Here is a 26,465-nt window from a genome sequence, read left to right as displayed (position 1 = left end):
AAGAACCCTTAAAACTCAACAGTAAGAGGGGCGCCTGGGTGACTCAGTGGGTTAAAGCCTCTGCCTTCTGGTCAGGGTCCTGGGATCCAGCACTGCATCAGGCTCTCTGCTCAACAGGGAGCCTGCTTCCCCATCTCTCCCTGCCTGCTTCTGCCTACTTGCTATCTGTCAAATAAATAAAATCTTAAAAAAAAAAAGAAAAAGCAAAGAAACAAAAAAACCCTACGACTCAACGGTAAGAAAACGATCAACCCAGGGACACCGGGCTGATTTAGAAGAGCATGCAACTTTTGATCTTGGGGTTGTGAGTTTGAGCCCCACGTGGGGTATAAAGGCTACCTAAATAAAACTTTTTTAAAATAGAAAAAACAAACAAACAAACCAACCATGAACAACCCAAATTTTAAAAATGGGCTAAAGATCTGAGTAGATATCTCACCAATTATAATCTATAGATAGCAAATAGGAAGCGCAACCTCATACGTCATTAAGGAATTGCAAATTAAAACAGTAAGTTACTACTACACAGATATTAGGATTCCCCAAACGCAACCTAGCCTTTATTCACTCTGAGCTCATTTTAAAGGGTAAAAATAACGCCCTTTTGCACTCAAGGATTCTATGCATAGGGTGAAGCCTTATTCTTGCAGGAACACAGAACACCTGAGAGAAGGGGGCGTGGTGCCTTCAGCCTAGTGCGCAAGCCCGACTGTAAAAGCAGTTAGGACTGCCCCTAGCGCCTGATTAAAAATATTTAACTCCAGCAGTTGGAAATACCTCCAACTATATTCAATTATTTATGGTAAGTGACCATACGTTTTTATTAATTTTTGAGACCGAAATTTTTCTCCGAGTCATCTTATTTCAATTGAGCATGTATTCATACTGGAGTGCCTTTTGCCCCACCCGACTGAAAGCCCTCAATAAAGTTTGCAGCTTAGAGAGACATCACATTAGCTAAAACAAAACAAAATAAAACAAAACAAAACCTCACAACCAAATCATTCCACTTCATAGGGTACCTGGGGAAGGAACGAAGTTGTTTTTTTTCCCCTCAGGCACTTCAGTAGTTGCCTGTTTTCCTGGGGGCGGTGCCGCTTGTGGACCTCATGGACCCCGGCGAGGCCGCCATCTTGGAGTCTTCCCTAAGGACCTTCTACCGGCTTTTCGCGCCGCTGCAGCCGCTGCCCGCGGCCTCGCCGGGCAGGATGAATGTGATAGACCACGTGCGAGACATGGCGGCCGCGGGACTGCACTCTAACGTGCGGCTCCTCAGCAGCTTGTTACTTACAATGAGTAATAACAACCCGTGAGTTGAGTGGGGGAGCGGCCTGGGGCTGAGGAGAAAGCGGCGCCGGTTTGGGAGCGGGGTGTGAGGGGCCCTGGGAACTGGCGGGAAGGAGCGACCGCGGGCCTCAGCTGAGGCTCGGGGTCCGTGACGGCATCGTCGGGCGGAGCCGATGTAGGAACGCAAGTTGAGTTACTCTGCGCTGTGCCATACGTTGGGATGAGCTCCCTGAGGGGGAGGTGGCGAGCGGCGGCTTCGAGAAATGGAAGGCGGAGGCCATGAGGGCGAGCTTGGCTAGGGTTTCCCGAAAGTTGTGAGCGGAGGGTTTCCTGAGGCACCTGTCGCCGGCCACCGCGACTGTCACTCCTCTGGACCGACTCTCTCCCCGTCTCTTTCCCGAAGAACGTTTTCTCGCTCGCCGCAGCTCCAAGAAGCCCACCCAGTCTTGTACCTTCGCCCCCATCTGAGATAGACTTTTCCCCCTTGAGTGTGTCAGAAGGGTCCACGTTCTGGCCTCCAAAACCCCTGAAAACAGGAGACTCCTTTGATGGGCGGGAGTGGCGCCCTTTTAAGGACAGGCAGGGCCCCTTTCTTGCTTTCAGAGCCGCCGTTTATTAACTCTAATGTCGGATGCAGCACAGGGCTGTTGGCAGCCTTGAGTGCCCGTTGCTCCCCTGCTTACATTCCTCCATTGTACTTAAATTAAAGTTCCTTCCCATGGCCTCGGAGGCCAAACATTTTTCTCCCTGACCTCATTTCGTGTCCTCGGCTCACTGTACGTCGGCCTTGCAAGCAGTTCCTTCTGTTACTTGAACCCACCAGGTTCGTTCTTAGCTCAGGGCTTTGCGTTTGCTGTTTGTCTTGGAGCCCTCCTTGTCAGCGATCTGTATCCTCGGTCAGGTTTCAGTTCAGATAGCCCCTCCTAGGGAACAGCGTCTGTAACTCCGAATTGCCCCGTTACCCTCGCTCTTCCATCCCTTTGCCCTGTTCTGTATTCTGCATCTCTCTTTCAGGTGTGCAGGAGTGTTCATTGTATCAATATATTTTTGAAATGATCGCAGTGAGTCTAGTTAACATCCATCACCACACGGTTAAACTTTTTTTCTTGTGGTGATAACTTTTAAAGATTTTATTTTTATTGATTTGAGAGAGAGAGAGAGAGAGAGTGAGTTTCCGGGGGGGAAGAGCGAAGGGAGAGGGACAGGCAGACTGCACTGAGCCCAGAGTCCAAATTGGCTGATGTCACAGCCCAGAGATCATGACCAGGGCAGAAATCCAGAGTCTGATGCCCAACCAATTTAGCCACCTAGGCGGCATCCCTCTTAACGCCTAAGGCAGCCAGCACAGTGCCTTTTTGCAGTGAGCACTCGTTTATTGAACGTGCTAAGGAAGTATGTACGACCTTAGGGAGGTAAAGCTGTCCAAATTTACACATTTAGTAAGTGGAGGAGCCATGATGTCTGGGCTTTGGTCCTTCTGATTTTGAAAACTTTACACTGACCCACCACAGTCTGCTAGTTCTAAGTGGCATAATTGAATTTTCTACTCAGGGTGGACCCATTTGGATTTGGCATGCTCTAGAAGCGGTCTAGGTCAGAAAGGAGAAGCCCCTTAAGTGCCTGTAATGCAGCTGCTGCTGCTCTCTTATTTCCACTCGTGTACCTCTGGACCTCACTATGTGAGACCCATCATTTCACCACCATCTACTTAGTGCTGACAGTAAGGAGCCCTGGTCTCTTTCAGCCTTCTCTGTTTATTCTGGAGCCTTTCAGTTGGTTTTGAGTGATTGGTCAAGGCACACTCCACCATTGGCAACTATGACCAGTTAGTCATTAGTCTTGGTTTTTGAAAATGTTCCAGGATAATAGCAGTTTAATCCTCTGACTCGGCTTAGCCCTTATTTCTTTCTATTAGGTTCAACTGGCATTTTCCTAGCTCTAGGGATGTCAGTTTAAATTCTGAACTTTACCGTGTATTATTAGGTGTTCTTATTGAATTAGCACTATACACAGTAAGAAAAATTCAAACAGTATAGAAGAGGTATACATGTAAGTGTCTCTCTGTCCCTGAGTCTTGAACCTCATCCCACCATTTCCATTCTCCAAAGGCAACAACCAGTAACAGTTTCTCCTGTACACAGGAGAAACTGTATCATTCCAAAGATCATTTATGGGTGCATAAGTAGACATGTGTTACAGTATATAAATATCTCAGTGCTGGGACGCCTGGGTGGCTCAGTTGGTTAAGCAGCTGCCTTCGGCTCAGGTCATGATCCCAGCGTCCTGGGATCGAGTCCCATATCGGGCTCCTTGCTCCGCAGGGAGCCTGCTTCTCCGTCTGACTCTGCCTTCCACTCTGTCTGCCTGTGCTCGCTCTCTCCCGCTCGCTCTCTCTGACAAATAAATAAAATCTTTAAAAAAAAAAAAATAAATAAATATCTCAGTGCTTTCTCTGAGTGTAGTAATATTTTCTGTCAAATCTTATTTCTCAGTAAATATGTAGAATCAAAGGTGGAAGAGATCTTAAGTATCTGGACTATACCTTTAGTCCTTGAATTTGCTTCATAATTTTATATCCTATGTTTAGCCTAGCTATCCTTTTTTTTTTTTTTTTTTTTTTTTAAGATTTTATTTATTTATTTGACAGAGAGCGATCACAAGTAGGCAGAGACGCAGGCAGAGAGAGAGAGAGGAGGAAGCAGGCTCCCTGCTGAGCAGAGAGCCCGATGTGGGACTCGATCCCAGGACCCTGAGATCATGACCTGAGCCGAAGGCAGCGGCTTAACCCACTGAGCCACCCAGGCGCCCCTATCCTTTTTTTTTTAAGATTAAAAAAAAATTAAGATAAAATTGACATACCATTAGATTCATTCTTTCAAAGAATACATTTCTGTGGTTTTGAGTATATTCACAGAGTTGTACAATTATCACCATATATATTCCAAACATTTTCATTATCCCCAAAAGAAACCCCGTATCTGTTAGTAAGCCCCCCTAATCCCACTTCCTCCAGTCCCTGGAAACCAGTAATCTCTGGTATCTATTCTTGAGTATCCTTCATTTGTTGACAATTAACTGTTTACAGATTTGACTGTGACTGTTATTTCATTTTAAGTGGCTATAGCTTTCACCTGTCAAAGAAAAACGTGTAGGGGCGCCTGGGTGGCTCAGTGGGTTAAAGCCTCTGCCTTCGGCTCAGGTCATGATCCCAGGGTCCTGGGATCTAGCCCCACATCGGGCTCTCTGCTCCGTGGGGGGCCTGCTTCCTCCTCTCTCTCTCTCTCTGCCTGCCTCTCTGCCTACTTGTGATCTCTGTCAAATAAATAAAATCTTTAAAAAAAAAAAAAAAAAAGAAAAACGTGTAAATTCCTCTTAATTTGGCAGGAGTCAGGGCATTGAGGGAGGGGGCTGGAATTGGAGATTAAAAATATATGTGTTTCCCATTAATAATGGTGGCCAGCTTGGAGGCAGTTAATGGTTATGAGCAGTGTTCAACATTAATGAAAAAGTTTTGAAACATTGTTTTACACTGTCCTTAAACCCCTGAGACTCGAGGAGATTAAAATTCTTTTAGTGTTAATAAAGTTTAGTTTTGGGGCTTCTGGATGGCTCAGTTGCTTGGTTGGGCATCTGCTTTCGGATTGGGTCAAGAGTGATCCCAGGATCTTGGGATCGGGGCCCGTCTTGGGCTCCCTCCTCGGCAGGGAGTCTGCTTCTCCCTCTCATTCTGCCTCTGTGCTCTCTATCTCAAAAAATAAGTAAGAAGTCTTTAAAAAAATTTTTTTTTAAATAAAGTTTACTTTTGTATATAAAAAACTTTAATCAAATAGGGCTAGTCCTCTTTCTATCCTATTCTATCCCATTGGCTTATCCTATTCTGTTCTCATTCTTTTTTATATTCCCATCTTCAGTATTTAAAGAATTTTCAGTTCCTTTGAAACCTGTTTTTGTTCAGCACTTTCCAAAAAATGTTTCAAAACAGTGAGGTTTCACTTTTCCAGATTCTTCAACCCTTCTTTGATAGTATTAGTTAAACCATTGTGATTTCTCTCCTTTGTCTATATTATGCTAAAAATTGGTGCCAATATAAGATAGTATGATTATATATCAAACTATTAAGTTAAGAAGACTTTGATGGGGGCCCTTGGGTGGCTCAGTTGGTTAAGTGTCCAACTCTGGGTTTCGGCTAGGTCATGATTTCATGGTCGTGAGATTGAGCCCTGCACCAGGCTTCACACTAAGCTTGGAACCTGCTTAAGATTCTCTTCCTTTCTTTCTTCCCACTCCACTTGTGTACGCTCGCACACGCGTGAGGACACACGCATTCTCTCTTTTTAAAAAAAGTAAAGAGGGTTTGGGCTAAAGGGGAGGAGATATATAACATTTCTCTTTGTATATCTCCATATTATTGAATTTGATTTAGAGGTATCATTACTTTTACAGTAAATAAAGGAGAAAAGTGTATTAAAACTAATTTAAAGCAGTCGCCTAGATGTATTGACCACATTAGCATAGAGTACAACCCTCACGCCTCTCATTTTAGGGACTAGCACTTAAGGTGCAGTGACTTTTGTAAACTGTCATTACATAAGGGTTTATGCTAGACTTATGTGCGTAGATACTAAGGAAGGGTGTCTTATCTAACATTTCAAAATAACCCATGTAGGGGGTATATTTTCTTTGTTTTCTAGTGAGTTATTCTCCCCATCTCAGAAGTACCAGCTTTTGGTGTATCATGCAGATTCTCTCTTTCATGATAAGGAATATCGGAATGCTGTGAGTAAGTATACCATGGCATTACAGCAGAAGAAAGCCCTGAGTAAAACTTCAAAAGTGAGACCTTCAACTGGTAATTCTGCATCTACTCCACAAAGTCAGGTAAATGGAGATGGAATTCTGATTTTTTTTCCTTCGAGAGTGAGAGACTGAAAATTTACAAGACTGCTGATCAGATGTAGAAGATAGAAAAATAAGTAATTTTAAAGGGGAGCTGGCTGGAGAAACAAAGATGGAAAATCAGATGCAAGAATGCGAAATTCATTCTGGATGAATCTAAAAATGGAGTTAAACAATTATATGGGTTCACTGAAGTTCTGCATTGTTCCTTTTATACAAACAATTTTCAGAATCTAAACTTTTTAAATTTAAAGTACAACTTTATTTTTAAGATTTTATTTATTTATTTGACAGAGAGAGACAGTGAGAGAGGGAACACAAGCAGGGGGAGTGGGAGAGGGAGAAGCAAACCCGCTGAGCAGGGAGCCCGATGCAGGGCTTGATCTCAGGACAGGACCCTAGGATCATGACCTGAGTAGGAGGCAGATGCTTAACAACTGAGCCACCCAGGCGCCCCAGTACAACTTTTTAAATGTAACTCAGTTTTTAGGATTGTGAGTCCTTAGGGAAATTTATGGGAAATATTCTAAGAATTCTACAGTTTTAGTAACTTGATAATTGAATAAATGAAGGGAAAAATTTTAATTATACAGAGTTCTCCCATTTGACAGGATTATCCTGTTGCTAGTAATTAATCTTAATAGACTCATGAGAGGTTTACAAGGTATATGATATAACCAATGCTGCTTTTTGCAGCAGTTTGTAATGATAAGAAACTAGAAGCAAAAGTTTTCATCAGTGGGGTCTAGTTAGAGCATAGCCATAAGATAGAATGTGTTGGAGCTATTACTTAAGTGAAAAATGAGATAAAGGTGGTGCACATGCTGGTTTGGAAAGAACTATATATATTAGTAACGAAATGAGGTTTGAAGAAATGTTTCAGTACTTTCTGTTTAAAGGGGATAGTTTATAGATATATAAATATATCCTGGTATATGCATAATACACACACACACACGTAATATGCGTGAAAGATTTTGCGTGTTTGAAGGAAAGCAATTTCACAGTGGAAAGATTTAGGGAGAGGGAAACTTTAACCTTGAAATTTGTTTTTTGTTGTTGTTGTTGTTGTTTTTAAAGATTTTATTTATATATTTGACAGACAGATCACAAGTAGGCAGAGAGGCAGGCAGAGAGAGAGGAGGAAGCAGGCTTCCTGCAGAGCAGAGAGCCCGATGAGGGGCTCAATCCCGGCACCATAGGATCATGACCTGAGCCGAAGGCAGAGGCTTTAACCCACTGAGCCACCCAGGCACCCCTAGTTGCTCTATTTTTAAAGCCTCTAGATTTTCATCTTGTTGTCTCCTTATGTAAACCCTTGTTTTTTATTGTTAAAGAGTTGATTGCCAGGATTTTCTGTTTTATTTATTTTATTTTTGTTTATTTTATTTTTAAAATTTATTTGTTTGAGAGAGAGAGAGTCAGAGGGAGACAAGCAGATTCCCCAGGCAGCAAGCCTGGTGCCGGACTCTCTCCCAGGACCCTGAGATCATGACCTGAGCCGAAATCAGGAGTCAGACTCTTAGCCAACTGAGCCACCTAGGCACCCCTATTTTATGTTTTCAAAGTAATCTGTATGCCCAGTGTGGGGCTCAAACTCACAACCTCAAGATCAAGAGTTGTATTCTCCACTGACTGAGTCAATGAGGTCCCCCCAGGATTTTCTGTTTTCTGGCACTGAATGGATGTCATGTATATTATCCACGTAGGGTCATTCATAGAAGTAGCTAACTTTAGAGTTTTCAGTATGCTAAGCACCATGCTAAACCTTTTATGTTAATTAAATAATCTTTAAGAATTTTTTTGACCTTGGGGCACGTGGGTGGCTCAGTGGGTTAAGCCGCTGCCTTCGGCTCGGGTCGTGATAGGTTCCTGGGATCGAGTCCCTCATCGGGCTCTCTGCTCAGCAGGGAGCCTGCTTCCCTCTCTCTCTCTCTGCCTGCCTCTCCGTCTACTTGTGATTTCTCTCTGTCAAATAAATAAATAAAATCTTTAAAAAAAAAAAAAAGAATTTTTTTGACCTCATATTAAAAAAAATTTTTTTTTAAGGTTTTTTTTTTTTTTTTTTAAGTTTTTGTTTTAATTCCAGTTAATTACCTTTACAGTATCATATTAGCTTCAGGTATACAGTAAGTAATTCAACACTTGCATACGTCACCCTGTTCTCATCACGACTTAATGCTCATCGCCTATTTAACCCATTCCCTCACCTCCCTCCCCTCTGGTAATTATCAGTTCTCTATAATTAATCTAAGGAATTTTTTAAAAAATTAAGACACAGTGTCATAAAATTAAGATTTCCAGAACATTTTTATCACCCTGGAAAATTCCCATGCCTGTTCCCTCCTCTGTAACTTGCCTCTGGGAATCACTAGCCCCTCTGTCTCTATGGATTTGTATGTTCTGGTCATTTTGTAGAAATGGAATCATAAACATGTGACCTTTTGTGTCTGGTTTCTTTTACTTTAGTATAATGTTTTCAGATTTGATCCATGTTATAGCATGACTCAGTTCTTCGTTCTTTCCTTTTTATTGCCAAGTAATACTCCATTTGTATGGGGATGCCTGGGTGGCTCAGTCAGTTAAGCATCTGCCTTTGGCTCAGGTTATCATCTCAGGGTCCAGGGATCAAGCCTTTAGTTGGACTCCCTACTCAGTGGGGAGTCTGCTTCTCCCTTTCTCTCTGCTCCTTCCCACCCATTCGTGCTCACTCTTGCTCTCAAATAAATAAATCTTAAAAAAAAATACAGCATTGTATGGATATGCCATATTTTAGGTATTCTTTAGTTGATGGGCATTACTTCGCCCTTTTTGTCTGTCATTATAATGTTGGAATGGACATTTGTGTGCACGTTGTTTTTTTTTTTTTTTTTTTTTTTTTAAAGTAGTCTCCATGCTGTGCATGGAGCCCAACGTAGGGCTTAAACTCATGACCCTGAGATCAAGACCTGAGCTGAAATCAAGAGTGAGTGGCTTAACTGATGGAGCCAACCAGGTGCCCCAACATTTGTGTGTAGGTTTTTGTGCAGACATAGGTTTTCAGTTCTCTTGGCTATATGTGCAGGAGCAGAATTCCTGGGTCATATGGTGACTGTATGTATGTATAACATTTTAAAGAACTGCCATACTGTTGAAGTAGTATTTTGAAGAGATGTTTTCATTGCCTCTTAGTGTCTTCCATCTGAAATTGAAGTGAAATACAAAATGGCTGAATGTTACACAATGCTAAAACAAGATAAAGATGCCATTGCTATACTTGATGGGATCCCTTCAAGACAAAGGACTCCCAAAGTAAGTTGAAATAACAATTTGTTACATAATATTCTGCCCGGTCCTTCCAACCCACTTCCTCCTTGTTTTCTCCATGCCTAGGGAGTCCATCTGAACATTTTACTCTTGACTCACTTTGTTCCCCTGTTAATGGAGTGGATGAGGTTCAGAGAGAAGAATTACTTTCTTATGAAACCCTGAAAATTAAGCTGATGAAAATGATAGCTGGAGAATACTACAAGTGTTCTTCATTCTTTGGTATCTTACCAGAGGAAATAATAATTTGCAAATGCTTCCATGTGGCAATGGTTCTTTTTTTTAAAAAACCTCATCTTTTGCATGCTGTAGGTATACGCAGATACGCCTACAGCACGATAATGATAATTGATAGTGAATGAGCTTATCAATCCTTTTGTTTTAAAATCCAAGATTACAAAATCTTTATGTACTTATGTGTATGTGGGATATATATTTGTGTTTGATTTGGCAACATATTACAATCAATAGAATACCTTCTGCCAAAATCAAGAGATCTGGTATCTTGTCTGAGTTTAGGCCATACAAGCTATGAACGGTGTAGTGTGAACTTGGGCAAGTTACCAATCTGAACTTTTACTTTTTTTAATTTATAAAATGAGGTTAATAATACTTTTCTCTGCTGACCTTTGGAAAAATAAATAAGTTCATATGTGAAAGAGTACTTTTAAAAATAATATTCTGTAAGGAGTATCATATCGGGTATCTTTGATTACAGTTTGTTTTGAGTCCAGTTTAGACAAACAGTGAGAATCCTTGTTCTTAGTATTGAATTCACATCAGTAGCTAATACTCTAACATATGCTCTCATGTGGCCTGCCTTCCTCACTTCATTAAAGACCCATTCGGTGCAACTTGTGCTTAACAGTGAATTTTATATGTAAAATGTCTCTGTACCTCCTCCTGCCCTTAAAAGGAGCCCAAGCAGTGGTGTATTCGTGTTTTTTCACCTAAGTGTTGCTGAGTTTTAAAGTAACCAGTCAAACTTGACGAGAATGTGTTTAAGCATCTCCTTATATTGAGAATTTATTTACTATTTTCTGAGTATCTTAAAAAATAAGCTATTTCCTAGTTTTTTTAATGCTAGTAAGGACATTTGGAAGCATATTATAGACCAACCTGTTTCATAATGAGCTTGGAGGCTATATACTAAGTGGTTTTCTGATACACTATGAAAGATTTATCCCAAGTATTATTTTTTTGTGTATGTGTAGAGTGTCTTCCTTTCGGAAGATGCCGTTTTGAATGATGTCTTTTCCTTATCTTATTGGAAATGTACCACAGTTTCCTCAATGCCTTGAGAGTGGGGACATTTTTTGAAAATGAGTAATGGCAAATAAACTCAGTTTGTGGTATCCAGCACTTTGGTGTTTAAAGCTGTGTTTTAAGAGGGACTAGCAGAATCCACATTTGTGAGGAGTACATATCCATCATTCTGTAGAGCTGTTGTAGCCAGGAACAAACAAAGATGTGTGCCTCAAACATAAACCTATAATATTTACAGTTTTTCTTTCTTGTCCGTTAGGGAGTTAACTGGCTTCTCAGTCTGTGTAAAGGACAAGGAAGTGAGTCAAAATACGTCTAAATGAACGTCTGTTAATGTATGGTAAACACCACCACACATTTCTTCACATTTTAAAGGAAAATTCCAGTGTGAGATTATTATATCTTGGTAAATCTTCAACTTTTAAGAGTAAACATATCAACATACCATTTCTCACTTATTTTTAAGAAAAAGATGACTGCTTGTATTTATAACTGGTGTAATGTGGCTTTGTGATGTTCCCAAGTAAGGGTCTGTCTTAAAAAGAATTGACTTTCTCATAGGTAGTATTTAAAACTCATTTTGAAGTGACAGGTAGTCTAAAGGGAATTTTAATATTTGTTGAGACAGATGGTCTCTTGGTCATAGTTAATAACAAGCAGTCAAGAAAGGATCTTAAATTTAACCTTTTATTCTTTTCAAGTATTGACACTAATACTGGAGTTTTCCTTTAAGTATTTTCTTTTGCATTTTCAACATAGCCTGAAATGGAAAAGCTGAGGCCAAATAAAGTTTTATGTCTAGTATTTCATTTATTTCATTATTTGAATCATCAGTATGGATTAATGCCATACTAGATTGTTTTTATACTGTAAGTCATAATTAGAGCAGATGTTTTTCATCTTCAGAGCCACTCTTTTGAATAAAAATCTGGCGTACCAGGCTACAAATAACCGAAGAGATTGGGGATTAGCTTTTTGTGTGTCCTCATGTTGATTGCTTCCTTAGGTTAATGATCTGGCAAACACTGCTATGTTTAAGATCTATTAATTTTAAATTGGAATGTTTTTTTTTTTCTCTCTCTCTCCTATTAAGAAGATCATTTACTTTCCCTGTAACTTCTACGTTCTTTGAAACTTTTAGGTTTTCTTAGATTTTCCTTGTGTTTTCAGAAAGGGTTATTTTAGAAGAGCTCTACTGAGTAACAAATTTGAATTGCACTAAAAATGCATTTACTGGATTTAAATGATGTAGCTAATCTCTGGATAATTGTATCTCCAGAGGTCAGTTAAAGTTTAATTTTTTTAGCTTCACTTTGATGAGTCAGATAGTACCTGTGGGTCTGTGCTTTCAGTGTTAGAAAGGCTAGAGTCTAGCTGCTAGAATAATTGTCAGAGAGAAGCCAAGTATTTAATTCTGTATCTGTCATTTTCTTTTTGGGGAAAATTCATCTGACTTTTCTTAACAAACTACTTTAGGAATTCCTCATTTTCTTATGTGCTGATATTAATTGTATTTAAATTATGTAAACTTGAGCACTCCTAGGGTAATTCATCTTCTGTCTTAAGATCGAAAGAATCAAGGTAATTAGAATTGTGTAAAATTTCTCAAATAAATATTACTCCCATCTCCAGAGGCAGCATCTTTGGTCCAGATAGTACAGGACCTTTTGGTTGGGTAAGTGAGAGGAATTTGATTTTCCTCTTAGAAATGGGAGGATGTAGGAAAAGCGAAGGTAGTGATTTCCTCTGGTTTGAAGAATGGGATTGGTCTTTGTTTATTTCCACAGGGCTGTGGGTAGATTTTCCAGTAAAAAGTAGAATAGTAGCTGGTAATAAAAAATCAGATCTTAATTGATGGTGAGATATTTTCTTTGCAATATACACTTATCTTACTGTCTTTTGTTTTTGTTTATTACAGATAAACATGATGCTGGCAAACCTGTACAAGAAGGCTGGTCAGGAGCGCCCTTCAGTCACCAGCTATAAGGAAGTGCTGAGGCAGTGCCCATTAGCCCTCGATGCCATACTAGGTACAGATCATTCTCAGTCTATTTCTATAGATTGTTTACTCTCTGAGTTGGTAGTTCTCACTCTTAGCTGTACATTAGAATCTGTACATGTCAAGGGCACCTGGCTGGCTCAGTTGGAAGAGCTTGTGACTCTTAATCTCGGGGCATGAGTTGAAACCCCATGTTGGGTGTAGAGATTACTAAAAAGGTAAATTTTAAAAAAAGTTTTTTTTTCCATGCCTGACTTCCAGAGAGTAATTCAGTAGACTACTGTTGTCATGTGTTTTTCACAAATCAAGAAATGTTAAATTATGGTGGTTTTGTCATCTGCATCTTGCTTAGAATAGGGAAATGTGTTACCTTGTAGCCAATGGAAAGAGTAGCCTAATGCTTCTTGCATTGTGGAAGAGGGATGCTAAGCTTTACTTATTTCTCGTTTTTTTGTTGGATTAGGTTTGCTTTCCCTTTCTGTAAAAGGCGCAGAGGTGGCATCGATGACAATGAACGTGATCCAGACTGTGCCTAACTTGGATTGGCTCTCTGTGTGGATCAAAGCGTATGCTTTTGTGCATACTGGTGACAACTCGAGAGCAATCAATACCATCTGGTGAGAGCCACAAAGTTAATTCAGTGTTCTTGAGGCCCTTTCCTTCATGCAGATCTGGTATAAAATAGAAATTAGCAAAATAGAAATATGAGATGCTTATTTCTTGGTGTTGCAGCCTGTTGTCCTCTGGCTTAGTTTAGTCTCTTAATGTACTTACTGGTCCTAAGGGTAATAATCTGTTTTGAGGACCTGTTAAAGGTAAACTTCGACCTAGTTCAGCTCTGTATTTGCAAAAGTGGTAACCCTCGCACAGCCAGCTGCCTTAGTTGTCATGCTGGAACCTGGAAGAACATCTTTTTGGATGTCCCAGAAGCGTAGATTGCAGCATCTGACTTGGGTTACCTCTTTACGACTGGGATTTTCTTTCTAGTCAGGTAAAGTCCTAATCCTTGGACTTTGTGTTTTGTGTTATGCAAAGTCACTTTTGAATGACATTACATTTAGGATCATATTGTCCTCTGAAAACCTGCAGCTAGAAGGTTCTTTCTAGGTAATGAGAGAAATTTCTGCTTCATTCTATATATTGGCTTTCTTACTGTGTATAACTTTCTTTAAATCAAGCTCAGAATAAGAAAATCTAGTGTATACCGTTTGTTTGAAAAGCTTTTTATTATGAAAAATGTCATATATATACAAAAGAAAATAGTGCTTATATGCTGTCATCCAGATTCAGAAACTAAGAGGATGCATAATAAATATTAGGGGTCAATGTTTAATATTTTGAAGTTCACTAGAGAAAAAGTCCTTATTGCGTGATAACGTGGACCTGCTGGGAAGCTTAGCAGATCTGTACTTCAGAGCTGGAGACAATAAAAACTCTGTCCTCAAGTTTGAACAGGCGCAGATGTTGGATCCTTATTTGATAAAAGGTAAGTAATTTTTGAGGCATGGTGGAAGTGGCTGCAGAGGGGAAGGTCAGCAAAAAAAGGGCAGACAATGTAGAGTAATATTCTGATACCATTTTTCATAGAAATATTTTGTGAAACTTATTTTAGTAGCCTTTTACCTTTTTTTAGGTCTGCTACATGTCTCTAACACTTGAGTACTTCCATTTTGAGCAGTTGCTTTTGCTTGAACTCAAGCGTCATTTCCAGGCAGATCATTATTTGACTCTTTTTCTTTTAGGAGGGGTAATAGCCCTTCTTTATGATTTATAAATTTATGATGTGCCTGAGATTTTGGATGGCATCCCCAAAACCCCAAAATATCCTTTAGGGCATTTAGCTTTACTGTGTCCTTAGTATACTTAAAAGAGTGTAAGTGAACAGGCAATAATAAAGTAATGAGGTGACTAAAGGAAGTAATTAATCATTAATTAATCATTGGTCTCAAAGATTGTAGCTGAAGGGGTGAGCCGTAGGGACTTCAAAGGGATGAGTGTCCAGTGCCTGGCAGTGAGTGACAGGTAGTGGGAAATAAGGTCTGATAGGTAGGCTGGAATCTGCTTATGAAGTCCCAAAAGAGGCCATCAGAAAAATATGGCCTAGTGACAGTTGTTAGTCCTGGAGACTCTTAAGCCATGAGAACTACAGAGCAGGGAGATGAGAGAACAGATCCAGAAATATGAAATTGTTTGCCCAAGGTCTTGAGACCCTCCTGCCTAGTGCTTATTTATCTTCTCTGAGTTGTCTGTGCCCATGATGAAAATGGTGTGTTAAACATAGTAGTCTGGCAGTAGTTGGCAGCTTGGAGTTGAAAGCTCAGGCCCAAGTTTGAGGCCAGCAGGGAGTATTGCAGTAATCCTGGCAAGATAGACATTTTCCTCGGAGTCTGAAGGGATAACAAGGAATGAAGGGGGATGGTGGTAAGAGATGGGTGACAGCAAGCATGGGACCCTTTTTATTGAGCAGGAGTAAGAATAAGGAGGGAGTAGGGTGATCTTAAATCATCTGGACTCCAAAAAGAACTAGATGCTTTTTTCTGGGATAGGCTACTTTTTCTGAGACTAACCAGCATATTAAGTGTGCACCCTGGACTGTATCTAGGTTTCTTGAAAAGTAATTACATGAAGCCTTTTTGGGCCCTTTCTGGTTTTGAGTTAGGATAACTGTATATCATGTCACAGGTTGTAGTGACAAACAGTTCCCAAAAATACTGGCTTTCACATTGTGAGTTGTGGATCCTTCTCCTCCTTTGCTTTTTAAACTTTTTGGATGTGTTTTGTCTTTTTTAATAGTCTTTTTTTTTTTTTTCCCTCTGGTCACCTGGGTGGCTTGGTCGGTTAAGCGTCTGCCTTTGGCTCAGGTCATGATGCCAGCATCCTCGGATCAAGTACTGCATCAGGCTCCTTGCTCAGTAGGGCGCCTGCTTCTCCCTCCGCCTGCTGCTCCCCTTGCTCCTCCTTATTTAAAAAGTCATTTTTTTAAAAATTTAAGATTTATCTGCCTATTTTAGAGAAGGAGAGAGAGCCTACAAGCCATAGTGGGGGGCAGAAGTTGAGGGAGAGTCTCAAGCAGACTTCCTGCTGAGCACAGAGCCTCATGTGGGGCTTGATCTCACCATCCTGAGACCATGACGGGAGCCGAAATCCGAGAGTCAGACTTCCAACTGACTGAGCCACTCAGGCGCCCCCTTTAGTAGTCATATTGTAGGAAAGTGGGAATGCTAGTAGGAAGAGCTCATCCTGGTGGAAAGGGCTCAGAATATGCTGGAGCTGGGGCTTGAGTGGGGGCTCTGATAAAGGCTGTTGTGCTTTTAATAAAGGACACCTGCTTTTTTTAAAAAAAAAAGACTCTTCCTTTCCAGGAATGGATGTATATGGCTACCTCCTGGCAAGAGAAGGGCGACTAGAGGACGTGGAGAACCTTGGCTGCCGCCTTTTCAATATTTCTGATCAGCATGCAGAGCCCTGGGTGGTCTCTGGGTATGTTTATGCGTTCTCTCTTCTCTCCAGTTTTCAGTACATTCTTTGGGAAATTGTGGTTCCTCCCAAATAGCATATAGGTTGAAAACACAGGTTTAAGAGATAATCAGAATTCAGATCACATTGACTTGGGACACATTAGTTACCTCACTGAGTCTTTTCGCAGACTTTCATGGACTAGGTGTCCACTGGGATAGTGCATCGAGCTCAGCACTGGAAGCCATCAGCGAACAGGCCAGAAGCTGCTGTTTTGTTACTCATCATGGCTTTACAGATTCTTTGAATATCTCTCACTTGATAACATATCCAGATATCAGGTTCTTTCCCATAATTTTTCCCTTCCATATCAGTATTTCCCCTCCAGAATAAATATTTAGATTTTCTTGGTTTTGTCTCTCCTGCCTGCTACTATCTCAGGTTAAAGCTGTAAGTGTGCTTTGTAATAAGGATCATGTAGAGGACCTTCTGTTTGGTTTTGAATGAAGTTTCTTTACCGTTTTCTCTCAGGTAATGTTGCCTTTTTTTTTTTTCCCTCCAGGTGTCATAGCTTTTATAGCAAGCGCTACTCTCGGGCCCTCTATTTAGGGGCAAAGGCCATTCAGCTGAACAGTAATAGTGTTCAAGCTTTGCTACTTAAGGGAGCAGCACTTAGAAACATGGGCAGAGTCCAAGAAGCAATAATCCACTTTCGGGAGGCTATACGGCTTGCACCTTGTCGCTTAGATTGTTACGAAGGTAAGATGAAAAAGATGAATGGTGTGAGTCAGTAGGTGTGTAGCATCAACGCTCAGGTGGAAGATTTTAATTTTTTGTTTTTTTTGTTTTTTTTTTTTTTTTTTTTGAGAAAGAGTGCACATGTGCTCACTAGTTCTGGGGGGGAAGGGGCAGAGAGAGAGACAGAGAGAATCTTAAGCATGCTCCATACCCAGCGCGGGGACTTGATCTCACAACCCTGAGATCATGACCTGAGCCAAAATCAAGATTTTTTTTTAAGATTTTATTTTTTATTTGACACAGAGTGAGAGAGGGAACACAAGCAGGGGGAGTGGGAGAGGGAGATGCAGGCTCCCCACTCAGCAGGGAGCCCAATGCGGAGCTCTATCCCAGGACACTGGGGTCATGATCTGAGCCAAAGACAGACGCTTAACAACTGAGCTACCCAGGCGCCCCATCTGGGGGTACTTTTAAAAAATCCTCATGCTACCAGTACTACCAGTACTGCCAGGACTGTACTGAGTACTACCTAAATCAGAAATCCAGTACTAAATCCAGTACTACCTAAATCAGAATATTGCATTTGGGAGATGGGCACTGATATTTTTTTGAAGACCCCAGGTAATGCCAATATGTGGTCAAGTTTGCATTACACATTTTAAAATTCATTTAGGACTTTCACTGGACCTTCAGAATTTTTTTTTTATTCTCTTTTCCTGGTTTTTGGTGAAGGAGTAGTTAGGGTTTTTTGGTCCTATTTTTATTTCTTAAACGTGGCCCACTCCTTAATGTGAGTCTATGCTGGCACTGTGCTAGATCGCTTAGTTATGTCTTTATTCTTTTTTATTTTTATTTTTATTTTTTATTTTTTTTTTTAAAGATTTTATTTATTTATTTGACAGAGAGAAATCACAAGTAGGCAGAGAGGCAGGCAGAGAGAGAGAGGGAAGCAGGCTCCCTGCTGAGCAGAGAGCCCGATGCGGGACTTGATCCCAGGACCCTGAGATCATGACCTGAGCCGAAGGCAGCGGCTTAACCCACTGAGCCACCCAGGCGCCCTCTTTATTCTTTTTTAATAGTTGTTTTACCTCGGCCAGAAATGTTACTCAAAGGGTAACTTCATATCCATATGACAGTGTTGGTTGTGGGAACTAGTCAGTTCATTGTGACCTCCTGAGTGGGCACGATCATGGTCAAACTTTGTTTTGTTACATACTATTTTAAGTTCATGTGAACTGACCCTAGGAGTTCAGAGGAGCTATGCCAGCTTCAGCAACATTTGGTGACTCAGTCACAGATGTTAAAATAGATCTTATAAGATGCATTTCCTCCAAAGCATATTTCTGTAAGAATTTAAAAATAAACCCAGGAGTCTAAGAGTGACTTGCTCTTAACAGGAAGATGAGTTCAGATTTGAGGAAATTTGAAAGTTGGGTAAAGAACGAAATCTGCTTAGATAGAGAACTGTGTGTATTGTGGATTTGTTCTTAAAGTATCCCCAGCAAACCATGTTTTTGGTTCTAGATTAGGTTTTTAAAGATTTTTATTTATTTATTTGATAGAGAGAGATCACAAGTAGGCAGAGAGGCAGGCAGAGAGAGAGGGGGAAGCAGGCTCCCCGCTGAGCAGAGAGCCTGATGTGGGGCTCGATCCCAGGACCCTGAGATCATGACCCGAGCCGAAGGCAGAGGCTTAAACCACTGAGCCACCCAGGTGCCCCTAAATTTTTGATCCTAAAACTAACTTCCTAGTCTCTCAGCTGTTTTTATCACGCTAATTCCTTTCTACTGCATATCAGTTTCACAAGAGCCCAGGAGTACAGTTAAATAGCGAACTCCACGATGCTTGGAAAGAGTGATGGTTAGAGTCATTGGGAGCAGAGGACCTTCTCCGGGTTCTCCAGATTACGCTCTCTGGTGCTTCTCGCAGCCTCTAGTCAAGCTTCCTTTATTGGTGGAGGCATTGGAGTCATGAAGAGCATTCCTTCCATTTCCTTCTGAAGCTCCAAGAGGGCCGTTAGCAGGGAAATAAAACTGCTCAGTAGTTACAAACAACCATATTCTTTTGTTGTTGTTGTTTTAAAGATTTTATTTATTTATTTGACAGAGAGAAATCACAAGTAGATGGAGAGGCAGGCAGAGAGAGAGAGAGGGAAGCAGGCTCTCCGCTGAGCAGAGAGCCCGACGCGGGACTCGATCCCAGGACTCTGAGATCATGACCTGAGCCGAAGGCAGCGGCTTAACCCACTGAGCCACCCAGGCGCCCTGTTGTTGTTGTTTTAAATTATTTCTTTATTTGACAGATCACAAGTAGGCAGAGAGGCAGGCAGTAGGGGAGGGGGCCTGCCCCCTAATGAGCAAGGAGCCTAACGCAGGGCTCGATCCCAGGACTCTGAGATCATGACCTGAGCTCAAGGCAGAGGCTTAACCCACTGAGCCACCCAAGTGCCCCTAAACAACCATATTTGGAATCCAGCACATTGGCCCGAAGAGTTAGGTAATGTCTGGTTCAGCACCATAGTGTGTGGCAGATGTGCACAGATGTCATAAATGCTGCTAGGGCGGAGGAGTACGCAGACAGAATCTGCCGGGGGTGCGTGGGTTTGGGTTTAAGCTGTTTTTCTGTTTTGTACTTTGTGTCAAAAAGTACTTCCTCTGTTCTCAAGTTCTTGGCAAGAAGAGTTGAGAGTTGTCTCTGCTTGAAGTGTCCCCATTGGGCATCTTGTTGTGGGTGTGGTAAGAGGCAGAAGCTGCCAATCTCAGTGTATTTGGTATATCTGATAAGCGTTTTCCATCTAGGTTAGGGAAACCCTCAGCAAATGTCTTTGAGATAACTTTTATGTTTCAAATGAAAACCTGTTCTTCTTAGGTTGCTCCCTAGGTCCATTAGTAGAAATTACACTAAAATAGTAGTCTTGTAGAATTGGACATTCACTTGCAACTGTCATTTCTCCCACGTAAGCCTAGGACTAGAGGTGACTGGATACAGCCAGAAATTAATAGCTCATTAAGAGGCAATGGAACCGGGCGCCTGGGTGGCTCAGTGGGTTAAGCCGCTGCCTTCGGCTCAGGTCATGATCTCAGGGTCCTGGGATTGAGTCCCGCATCAGGCTCTCTGCTCAGCAGGGAGCCTGCTTCCTCCTTTCTCTCTCTGCCTGCCTCTCTGCCTACTTGTGATCTCTCTCTGTCAAATAAATATATAAAATCTTTAAAAAAAAAAAAAAAAGGCAATGGAACCATATGCTTTGTTGTCAGCATCATCTCTGTTTCAAGTAATGATTAAGGTCATGTTTATTCCTCTAACATTCAGCTGGGCTGCCTACCTGCTTTGTTTTACTTCTACCTGTTTGTTTCCTTTGCTAACTAAAGGTGCCTTTGCAGTGCATGCAGCCTTTTTCTACATCCCTGAAGTGCTCTGAGGAGCACTTCTTGTTCCATCTCCGTACTCTCTAATGTCATCAGTTTTCCCCTGGCCTGCCCTTTGTCTGAAGCTTTGCAATTTGGAAGACTGTCAGCGTGGAAGCATTGCTTAGAATGGTAGTGTGGTTAAACTTTTTTTAAATTTTTTCAGGTCTCATTGAATGTTACTTGGCTTCCAACAGCATTCGCGAAGCAATGGTAATGGCTAACAACGTTTACAAAACTCTGGGAGCAAATGCACAGACCCTTACCCTTTTAGCCACTGTTTGTCTTGAAGACCCAGTGACACAGGAGAAAGCCAAAACTTTATTAGATAAAGCCCTGACCCAAAGGCCGGATTACATTAAGGCTGTGGTGAAAAAAGCAGAACTACTTAGTAAGTGTATCTTACTTACTTCCCTTCTGTTGTTATTTGTATAAAACCTGGTTTCATTTGGATTTCCTGGTCCCAGCTGGTTACAGATGACCAGACAGGTGTGTGCCTTTTGTAGCAAGTTTGGTGTGAATTGGTTTATATTTAGCACAACCAAATGTAGATGGTTTAGACTGGCTTGGATTGGCAGTGACTCACTTTTTGAGTGGCTCAAACCAGCTATACTTGGTTGGTACCTGTTCAGCTCACTTTGATCTGGTTTTGGTTGTCCTGAACTAGTTTGGGCTGAATATAACTGGTTTTATTTTATTTATTTATTTATTTATTTTTAAATGATTGGATGTGCATGCTATTTTTTTTTAATATTTTATTTATTTATTTGACAGAGATCACAAGTAGGTAGAGAGGCAGGCAGAGAGAGAGGGAAGCAGGCTCCCCGCTGAGCAGAGAGCCCGATGTGGGACTCGATCCCAGGACCCTGAGATCATGACCTGAGCCGAAGGCAGCGGCTTAACCCACTGAGCCACCCAGGCACCCTAGAACTGGTTTAAGCCAGCTCGAACAGTTTTGACCCATCTGGATTTGCTTATGACTTTTCCTTTCTTAGTCCTGATTTATGATGAAATCCTGGGTTTGGGCTAGTTTGGTAAATAAAATGCATTTTGGCTTTTTGTTTGAACTTAGTTTAAGAGTATAATTTAAAAAATCAGATCTCAGGCTCCACGTTTCTTAATGGAATAGGAAGTCATATAAACTTGTTCTTATTTCTTGCCATACCACTCTTCTCTTAAGGACATCTACAAAGAGATTATTGGATTTTGATCATTGTTGTGCTTTTGTTTATATAATTTGAGATGGGAGTATATTTTCAGAATGTTGTGTTAAGTAGGAAAATGAGGAACTTTTTCTTTTCAGGCAGAGAACAGAAATATGAAGATGGAATTGCTTTGCTGAGGAACGCACTAGCTAATCAGAGTGACTGTGTCCTGCATCGGATCCTAGGAGATTTCCTTGTAGCTGTCAATGAGTATCAGGAGGCAATGGACCAATATAGTATAGCACTAAGGTAGGCACTTAGCCTCCCATGGGGGGAAGGTCAATGAGGGGAAGAGGAGGCAGGGAACTATGTGATAGGAGTTCTGGAAACGCTTTTGTGCCCATGGTTGAAAACAGAGTAATAACAGTAATGGTAGAAGAGTTATTTGTGAGTACATAACTTCTAAGAGAAAAAAAAAAAGTCATAAAGCATATTATAAGCAACTTTAAAGAACTGTTTCACTCATAACCAGCCCATACCACTATATCATCTGTTTTCATTTGTATAGATCATCTTCCTGGCTTTGCCCACACATAAACATATTTTTATAGGGTATATGTAGTATATATTTTATATTCTGCTTTTTCAAATCAAAAGTATTGTAAGTACTTTCCCATGTTTCTACTTACTGTAGTAACGAACTTAAGCGCTGAAGTTTGAATATTACCTTCACCTGTTATCTTGGGCAAGTTACTAACAAATTTGTCTATATCTACCTTATTAGGTATTAAGTGATTAAATGAGGATTAAATTATTATTCCATGTAAAGCTCTTAGTGCTGTGCCTGGTACATGGTAAATACTAAATAAATAGTGGTATTCTTACTGTTTAATATAGAAGTGATTTTTTTGAGGGTTGTCTGTGTGTCTGTAAGATTATGGTGAAGGCCTGTCTTTAATCGAGTCTGATCACATCCATTTATTTGTTCAGCACTTGAGCACCTGGCATCTCAGTAACCACTGGGTATGCTGCGATTCTGGGAACTCTGAGTCGCAGGCATGTAGACTGATCAATGTCACGTGCTAAGTGCTTTCATAGTAGTCTCTAGAAGGCAAGTTGGGAGTCCCAAGGGTGCGGAGCCCTGGGTATGGGTGAGAGTTGTATGGAGGGTTTCAGAGGTTACAAATCAATCTGTAGTTACATAAGTAGAGGTGGAATTTGCTAGCGACTGGACATCTCCTGGCCTTGGTGATAATCACAAAGGCTAGAGGAAGAATTGCTTAGAAGCCAAGTAAATAAATGTTCTGGAGACTCTGAACTTTGGGAATTTTGGCAAGTGTAGTGATTCTTAGCTGCTAAACTCACGTGCCCGAGTAGAGGTAGCTTTGGGTCCTGGGGTCTAACCTAGGAGCTGACAGATGTGGTCCATGGTAAGCATGACAATTTTGGTTGACTACTAAAATGCTGATGTGGTTAATTATATCATAAGAACATGAAACAACTTCACTCACAGAAAAATAAGTATTTTTTTTGTAACTTTGTAGCTTAAAAATCTGATACTGTTAAGAAATTACATTTGAATTTTTCTGTTAATGGTTGTTTGCTGCTTTTTCATTTGTGTTATCTAGTATTTTCCTCTAGCAGAATGCTGGGGTAAGAAGTGTGAAAATTTATAAGAAATACGTGGAGAAAAGTCCAACTGAGATTTCTAAAAATTAGGACAAGACACCTATTTTCACTTCTAGTGGTGGACTCCCTCGATCTCGCCTGTGGAACCAGAGTTATTTGGAGAGGCCAGGCGTTAGCAGTTTCTCTGTGACTGGGTGGTCATTTCACTGCCGTGCCAGGGAGATGACGCATCAGCCAGCAAGAAGCAAGGCAGAGATTCAGGCCTCTCCTTTGTTTTGTTGTCCCCTAGTTTGGACCCCAATGACCAGAAGTCTCTAGAGGGGATGCAGAAGATGGAGAAGGAGGAGAGTCCCACGGATGCCACTCAGGAGGAGGATGTGGACGACATGGAAGGGAGTGGGGAAGAAGGGGACCTGGAGGGCAGCGACAGTGAGGCGGCCCAGTGGGCTGACCAGGAGCAGTGGTTCGGCATGCAGTGAGGCAGGCGGCAGCTCTCTGGCCACACTGGCCTGCCCTGCTCTGAGCACTTCCGTGGACTGAAGGAGCCCGGAGGAGCCCGCTCTCTGGGAGGACAATGATTCCGCATGTAATTGCAGCAGGGGTTTCTACCCCTTGCTCCATATTTCTAGTAGTGAATTCATTTTTAAAAACTGAGCCTGACCGACCTTCCATATATCTCTGTCCTCCCCTGCTCCAGTCAGGGAGGATCGAGGGAGCTCTCTGGGAGGCCTGCAGATGTGCCAGGGCTTCTGGGACAGAGTGCTTTTTATATAACTAATTTCTAAATCTGAAAGCTTGAGGAATAGACAGAGTTTTGTCTGTGACATTGTGGGTGAGTTATAAGAGTGACCTATCACCCAGAGCAAGAGTGTCCTTCCCCATGTCAGACAGCAGCATGGGCTGGCGCTTTCGGAGAGGGTTTCCTGTTCCGGAAATCATCATCCTGAGCTGTCCAAACTTCCCCAGTAACCTTGCTTCCTTCTGCAATGTTAGTAATGCCTTAAGCTGACAGTTGCTATTTTGCAGAACAATTTTCCTATTTGCTAATCTGGTAACTTGCCTATGAGCCTGGGCCGGATCTGAGAAAGGGGTGTGACCTAGAGCATGAACAGAGGCACACCTGGGGTAATTAACTAATAAAACTGTTTTTTGTACAGTAATGGTGTTGGGTTGATCAGAATGGAAGCCCTTTATAGATTCTTATTTTTCTTTTTTGGGGGGGGTGGGGTTCTCTGATTCACAATGCATTGATTCAGCCCCAGAATTATTTGCCAGAATTATTTGCCTTTCTTCCCAGAATGTTGGGAGCCAGGAAAATTGGGAACTTTGGGGAACACTGAGCTGGTTCACCCATTTGCATTTCTGATTGGTTAAATTCTCCTGGGGCAGAGTCTTTGGCCTGATTGTGGCTGGTTCTGCCCAGTTCTGTCAAGGGCACTGAACAGGTCTTATGGCATTCTGTCACGGGATCAACAGGGGGCACATTCCCTGCGCTTGGTGCTGGGAGATTTCACCTACCCTCCTCTTAAGACGCCATGCTTTTCACTGTACCCTGAACTTGGAGGTGAAGGTGGGGAGAACGGTACAGTTAGCCCGAAATGCTCACTGAAACAAAATTAGTCAAAGGTGGTACAAAATGTGATTTTGATATACATGGGAAGTTCTGTGCTACAGTGTAAAAACAGTGGAAGTGTTCAGTAGTTTAGGAGCTCAGAACATGATAACTACAACTTCAAATGGGCAAAAATGTTACTGTTCTGAGTATCTTTCAGTATGAGACTCAAAGCCTGGGCAGCACCATTTGATCAAGCAGTTTTTAAAGATCCCAGCTAGCCGCTGGGGGCGTTCCAGGTGAGCTTGCCGCGGGGCGAGACGCTGCTCATCAGCCTGGATGCTTGCTCTGAGTGTAGCTTCATGGCCTTCGGCTTCCTCTTAGCAGCTGTTACCAGTCAGTGCGTTGGGAAAAAAGGTGAAACCTTTTTGCCGTTTCCCTGGCTTGGGGATGAAGCCCTCACACACCCTATGTGTTGCCACATGCCAGACTTGTTACTATTACCCCTAAGATTCCCATGGGGTCAGGATGTGCCTTGGAGCCCAAGCCCTGTGTATTACCTCCTTTCAGCACCAGCATGTTCCTCCCCTTTCCTGGGCTGGCCCTCACCTCTGCGGCTAGCCCCTGGATCCTCCCCGGCCCCGCATCCCAGCAACACCCTGGACTGGATCCCTCTGACCCCTCGACGTGCAGCTCCAGCATTTCTATTCTCACCAGGCTAGGGTCAAAACCGGACTGGAAGAGGCAACTGAAGCTGCATTTTCCGCACACCTCATGTGGGATGAAGACATTCTTGGTCCACATCAAAGAATGGGAGGAGTGTGACTTAAAGGGTGCTGAAGATCTCACCTGGCATTGCTGCTATCACTTGGTCTCACAAAAAAAAGTCATGAGGGCAGGGAGCCCCAGGAAGCAGGGACAGAATCAGGCTGCCCAGCTCTCTGGCTATCCCATTGAGCCGCCTTCCAGGAGATGAAGGATCCTGACAAGGGATGGGCTCCCAAGTGCCTAATCACCACGGGTACCCTCTGGTGTCTGGAGTTCACACACCAATGAGGAAGGGGAAGTTTTAACGGACCCTGTCCTTCTCCCCCAGCCGCTTCCAGCTTGTTCATAGCCCAGTTTGGAATCAGGTTAGGTTCTTTTAAAAGTCCCTGCTCTCCCACTGTCAGAGCTATGGGTCAGGGGCCAGGCAGTTTGCTTCCGTGGCCTGAGCTTGCATAGCTTCTGGGCCGAGGACAGAATCAGCCCGTAAGGAGTTCAGTGTGGTGCCCATCATGTATTCCGTTACCGTTACAGGGGAAATGCCAGACCCTTCGGAATTGTGCATTGGTGGTACCACTCTGAAGCCTTTTTGTCTTTTTTCTCCTGGAGATCCCTCAGCCAGGCCGGGGGGCAGGGTCCTAAGGAATGGTGCTCCTGCCGCCGCCTTGGGCATTACACCGAACCCTTGCTATGTGCCAGGGATCTGGCAGAGATGGCCCCTACAGGTTTGGTGTCAGGAGCTCTCCTTCCTAGCCTTAGTTTGGGAGCCATGCTCCTGCCAATGAGTTCTTCCTCAGAGAATGCGACCAGCTTTTGCTGAGGTCTGTCATTCTCAATTAGATGATGCAGCTCACCAGGCACAGTATCTAACCTGCATCTAAACCCAGGGCTCAAGCCCAGGAATCTGCATCTTCAATCACTCCCACTTTGATTGCCTATTCTGATGCAGGCATTTTGTGGTCCAAATATTGAGAGACCTGGGGGAGGGGATTTGGGGGTCCCAGAAATTGGGCTTAACCTCA

The 26,465-nt window shown here is 42.2% G+C and overlaps 1 protein-coding gene across 5 annotated transcripts; it reads left to right on the top strand.

The window, feature by feature from the left end:
• Positions 1–1,109: 1,109 nt before the first annotated feature.
• Positions 1,110–24,286, top strand: ANAPC7 (anaphase promoting complex subunit 7). 5 transcript variants are annotated; one of them, XM_004753222.3, is made up of 11 exons: positions 1,110–1,309; positions 5,979–6,165; positions 9,355–9,474; positions 12,674–12,785; positions 13,218–13,371; positions 14,098–14,240; positions 16,117–16,234; positions 16,773–16,969; positions 20,519–20,743; positions 21,656–21,806; positions 23,416–24,286. In XM_004753222.3, exons 1-11 carry the CDS (start codon positions 1,110–1,112, stop codon positions 23,603–23,605), a joined length of 1,797 nt encoding a protein of 598 aa, XP_004753279.1. In that variant the 3' UTR covers positions 23,606–24,286. The 5 variants fall into 5 exon arrangements, with proteins under 5 accessions (XP_004753279.1, XP_044929531.1, XP_044929530.1 ...); XM_045073596.1 differs by lacking the exon at positions 23,416–24,286 and adding an exon at positions 23,126–23,402; XM_013056523.2 differs by having other exon boundaries at positions 1,178–1,309; positions 5,954–6,165.
• Positions 24,287–26,465: the final 2,179 nt, after the last annotated feature.

This window comes from Mustela putorius, unplaced genomic scaffold, assembly GCF_011764305.1.
Source record: "Mustela putorius furo isolate JIRA1106 unplaced genomic scaffold, ASM1176430v1.1 tig00537248_pilon_pilon_pilon, whole genome shotgun sequence".
NCBI classification, from domain to species: domain Eukaryota; kingdom Metazoa; phylum Chordata; class Mammalia; order Carnivora; family Mustelidae; genus Mustela; species Mustela putorius.
The sequence above is the reverse complement of the archived record's forward strand: the minus strand, read 5'-3'. Positions and strand labels throughout refer to the sequence as shown.

Excerpts from the sequence above, each read along its gene's own strand:
- ANAPC7 (XM_004753222.3), top strand. The coding sequence starts at position 1,110 with ATGGACCCCGGCGAGGCCGCCATCTTGGAGTCTTCCCTAAGGACCTTC. Across the intron at positions 14,241-16,116 it reads GGATCCTTATTTGATAAAAG|GAATGGATGTATATGGCTAC; the intron begins GTAAGTAATTTT and ends CTTCCTTTCCAG. Across the intron at positions 16,970-20,518 it reads TCGCTTAGATTGTTACGAAG|GTCTCATTGAATGTTACTTG; the intron begins GTAAGATGAAAA and ends AAATTTTTTCAG.